Genomic DNA, 2741 nt, shown 5'->3' on the forward strand with positions numbered 1-2741 from the left:
CGTCGCACACCAAGGGGTTATGCTCTGGCGAGATGTGAGGCGCATGCGCCCAGGAGGGGAGGGCGCATGCGTAACGACGCTGCTAGAGATGCCTTTCGGGGCCCAGAGATAAAACTTCTGATGCCATGCGTGACCTAGTAGTGTCCCCAGCTATGGGCGTGTCCACGTTGGAGCCAGGTGTGGTGTGGGCGCGAGAATAGCTCCGCCGTTCATGGAGGCAACCGATGCGAGTCGACTGGTGTGTGTCGTCGTGGTTTCGTATAGGTAGGTAGGTAGAAAGGTGAAGAACAGCCAGGCTCGGACTGGACACCAACGCGGTATGGGTGGACGCAAGACAGATGATGACGACACGCACGAGCGACACACAGACACAAACAAGCTCACAAGACACACAGCCAGCTGGCTGCCACACACCCTGAGTTGGCGTACACATAACTCAGGGCCACATTCCTCCTGTCGCCCCCCCCAGCACTCCAAGGTGCCAAGAGAAACAAACAAGGGCACAACATCACAACAGACGACAGGAGGTAATATGCGAGGCTAGAGCAGGCTTGCTCCACCTCTAGCAATCTCGCCGGCCGGCGAGGCACGGACGAGACCGTGTGTGGGGTTAGTGAGGTGTCTATGGTCGCCCTCCTCACGGGCTAGCCGCCAGCGGCCAGCCCTATCTCGCACTCACTGGCGGTGACAATTCAATGTGTGAGTGTTAGCGAACAGAGGCACGTGTGCTAATTCTAGGCCGCACGTCGTGGCACTATGACGAAGGTAGACGTGCGGCTGCAGCGCGCCCGCCGCAGGCTCGGCGGTGCGCGCGTGTTAGCGATAAAGTTGCGGGTAGAGCCGTTCCCGACTTGTCGAATGCGAGGCCTCTGCGACGAGTGCCAGTCGCGCTGCGGAGCCACGCCCTTCGAGCCGCGTCCCGTCGGCACTACCCTCGAGTGCGTGTCGCTTTGGTTGGCGACACCCACTCGTCGAGGGCAGTCCAGCCGACGGGAGCCTGTCGCGCGCCGGCGACGAATGCGGCGGGGTGGGTGTGGGTACAAAGCGCCGCTTCGACGAAGCGAGGTAGGCAGGCGCCCCTCACGAGTCCGTTCAGACATGCCACACGCCCCTCGCAAGCGAGGTTGGCAGGCGCCCCTGGCGAGACCCGCAAGAGATGCCACACCACCCTCGTACCTATACTCCACCAAGTCAAGGTGAAAAGATCTTATCAGCCAGGCGGGCAGGGCAGGCGGGCAGGCGGGCGGGGTCAGGGAAGAGGGCCCTCGGGTTACGCCTCGCCCGGCCCCCTCCGAGGGGGGAAGGGGAAAGAGTGGGGCCCTCGGGGTGCGCCTCTCCCGGCCCCCTCCGAGGGGGGAAGGGAACTATTCTCTGTCCATCTACAGCGTGGGTGGTGGTACACTGCGTCGAGACAGCTCCGCCTCGCGCCCTGCCTTCCTGGAATACTTACGAATACCCTGGCTCTGGTGTGTGTACGCAATCGTATCGTCGATAGAAGGAGCGAAACACGCACAATCAGCCCAGCCCACCAAAAAGGAAAGAAAAGCGACGAACATGGAGGGATGGAAGGACGGCCCACCAGGGCTCGGAGGAATTTAACAAATACAAGTCTCTCTCATAGCCACGTGGCTCGAGCAAGGCGTTTACTTGTAATTGCTCAGCGGACGTCCGACGCGACTCACGAACGACGCCGCGTGTCTCGCGCCTTGCGGGGACGCACATGACTGGCACGGACCGCGACGACGACGGCGCTGCCGTGGCCCGCGTGGAGCCAAAGCATGTGGTTCGCGACAAGCTGGTTCGCCACTGGCTGGAGGGCGAGGCTGGCCGCGACCTCGTTGCCATCTTTGCCTCCTCAATCAATGGCATTGCGGCCGCATCAGAGTCGCAGGTCATGCGTGACGCGGTTGCCGGATCGCTCCGGCAGGGGGCAGGGGTGGTGCGATCGGATGCGGCGCGCGTGCTCATTGCCAATAGCCTCGACGTCGCCGCCGAGACCATTGAGGCGGACTCCGCGGGCCGTGCGCTCGCCGACGCCCTCCGTGCGGTGGTGCATACGGCAGAGTCGGACTCAGCGCACGCAGCGGTTCAAACGGCGGTCCGATGATCGAGCCTCCCGTGCGCCTGGGCACGACACTCGTGCGGACTGCCGTCGAGAGCCAGACCGTGCATGCCGCCCTTAGCCTCGCGGAGCATCCTGTGGTGCAGGCGGTGCTTCATAGCGAGACAGTGGAATCGACCGAGCGGTGGACCAAGTGGGCGCTCCAGCGGATGGGCGCGAGCGAGACGGTGCGAGGGCTCGGGGAGAGGACCAAACAGCTGGTGAGCGGAGCTGTGCAGAGCGACCTCGTCCAGTCCGCGGTCCTCAGACCCGAGTTTGCTTACTGACGGCACACATGATGAAAGGATCCAGCCTTGGTCCTGAGGCGATTTCGGTTACCTCGTTCTTCGTGCGGCGAGGGGCATGGCGGACCCGGCGACGAGGCGCTCGAGGGAGCCGCCGGGGTCGGGGGTGTGAGGAGGCGTTTGTGGTCGAGAGAGAGAGCATGCAGGCGCCATTGGTAGAGTTTGTTGTGGCTCCCGTAGCACCAGCGCGCTCCGCGCGCACGATAATCCAGTGCCTACACTTGTAGGCACTGAAAGCTTGTTTCTGCAGCTTGGCAACGAAACTCGGTCACAAAAGGGATTCGCTCTTTCCGATCACCTCGGGACCTCGCTATATACTACTTTACGCGCTATCC

The 2741-nt window shown here is 62.8% G+C and overlaps 1 protein-coding gene across 1 annotated transcript; it reads left to right on the forward strand.

Annotated features, from left to right (window-relative positions):
- Positions 1 to 1720: 1720 nt before the first annotated feature.
- On the forward strand, positions 1721 to 2388 carry EMIHUDRAFT_253189 (hypothetical protein; the record flags this gene model as incomplete). The annotated part of the gene is made up of 2 exons (XM_005785663.1): positions 1721 to 2098; positions 2209 to 2388. 2 exons carry the CDS (start codon positions 1721 to 1723, stop codon positions 2386 to 2388), a joined length of 558 nt encoding a protein of 185 aa, XP_005785720.1.
- Between the last annotated feature and the right edge of the window lie 353 nt (positions 2389 to 2741).

The sequence above is a fragment of the Emiliania huxleyi genome (assembly GCF_000372725.1).
Source record: "Emiliania huxleyi CCMP1516 chromosome Unknown EMIHUscaffold_1597, whole genome shotgun sequence".
In the NCBI taxonomy this organism is placed as follows: Eukaryota; Haptophyta; order Isochrysidales; family Noelaerhabdaceae; genus Emiliania; species Emiliania huxleyi.